The sequence below is a fragment of the Emiliania huxleyi genome, assembly GCF_000372725.1.
Source record: "Emiliania huxleyi CCMP1516 unplaced genomic scaffold EMIHUscaffold_422, whole genome shotgun sequence".
NCBI classification, from domain to species: Eukaryota; Haptophyta; order Isochrysidales; family Noelaerhabdaceae; genus Emiliania; species Emiliania huxleyi.
The window spans coordinates 45328-46485 of NW_005198814.1; the positions used below are offsets into that span (position 1 = coordinate 45328).

Sequence of the window (1158 nt, forward strand, 5' to 3'; positions counted from 1 at the left end):
CGTCGCCCACCCTAGGGAGTCTGCCTCTTCCTCTCTCTTTTCGCAGTCTCTCGGAGAGGCTGAACGGGCATAAAAGAGAATCTCCGAATTGCCCGAGGCGCGCCAGCTGCTCTCGGCCAGCTCGCACGGCCCTGAGCGAGCTCGGCGCGGCCCCGAGCGCGGAACATGATATCCGGCGCGGCCCTGAGCGAGCTCGCCGCAGACGAGCTCTGCATCGGAGCGCTCCAGTACAGCGACGACAGCAGCGATGGCGAGTCTATTGGCGAAACACCTTCTTTGGACGGCGGTGCCGCGCTGGATGACGTGGCCACGACCAGCCCTCTGCCTGCGTCCCAGAGTCCGCCACCATCCACGCCGCCAAAGCTGCCGCCAGGGCCGGCGCCGACACCGGCCCCACCCGTCTGCGTCTGCCGCGCCGCCTCCGACCCTACGTACGAGGTGACGCGCTGGCACTGGTCCACCCTCTCCGTGGCTGCCTTTCGCGCCCACTGCGCCGCATCGCGCTGTCCGCTCATCATTACAGGCCTCGGCCCGCACCTGGCGCCCAGAGGCCTCTCCCTCGAGCGGCTGCGCGCCCTGCTTCCGGCGGACATGGCGGTGCCCGTGCGGGGCCACGGCACGATGAGCGCGGCCTCCTTCTTCGGCCGCCTCGACGCCGGCGAAGCTCTTTACCTCGCGGACGTGCCTCTGGCCATTCACTTCCCGTGGCTGTTTGACGAGGTGGCGGTGCCCGCCTACTTTCTGCACGACTTTGCGCACCGCACGCGGCGCAGGCTCTCGATCATGCATGACACGCCCTCGCTCTTTGTCGGCGGCGCCGGCACCACCTCTGCTCTGCACGTCGACCAGATGTGCTCCAACTTTTGGATGTACCTCGGCGAGGGCGCCAAGCGGTGGATCACCTTCCACCCGGACGACGCGCCGCTCCTCTCGCCCACTTGGGACGCGCCCGAGCAAATCCATCGCTTCGCACCGCTCGCGCAGCTCGAGAGCGACGCGCAGAGCGCCGCGTCGCTGCGGCAGGCGCGGCGGCTCGAGTTTGAGCTGCGCGCCGGCGAGGTGCTCTACATCCCGCACAACACGCCCCACGAGGTGACCAACCTCGCCGCCACCTGCGCCGTCTCGGCAAACTACCTCGACCAGACCAACGTCGCCTAG

The 1158-nt window shown here is 68.7% G+C and overlaps 1 protein-coding gene across 1 annotated transcript; it reads left to right on the top strand.

The window, feature by feature from the left end:
- Positions 1-165: 165 nt before the first annotated feature.
- Positions 166-1158, top strand: EMIHUDRAFT_118751 (hypothetical protein; the record flags this gene model as incomplete). The annotated part of the gene is made up of 1 exon (XM_005769445.1): positions 166-1158. One exon carries the CDS (start codon positions 166-168, stop codon positions 1156-1158), a length of 993 nt encoding a protein of 330 aa, XP_005769502.1.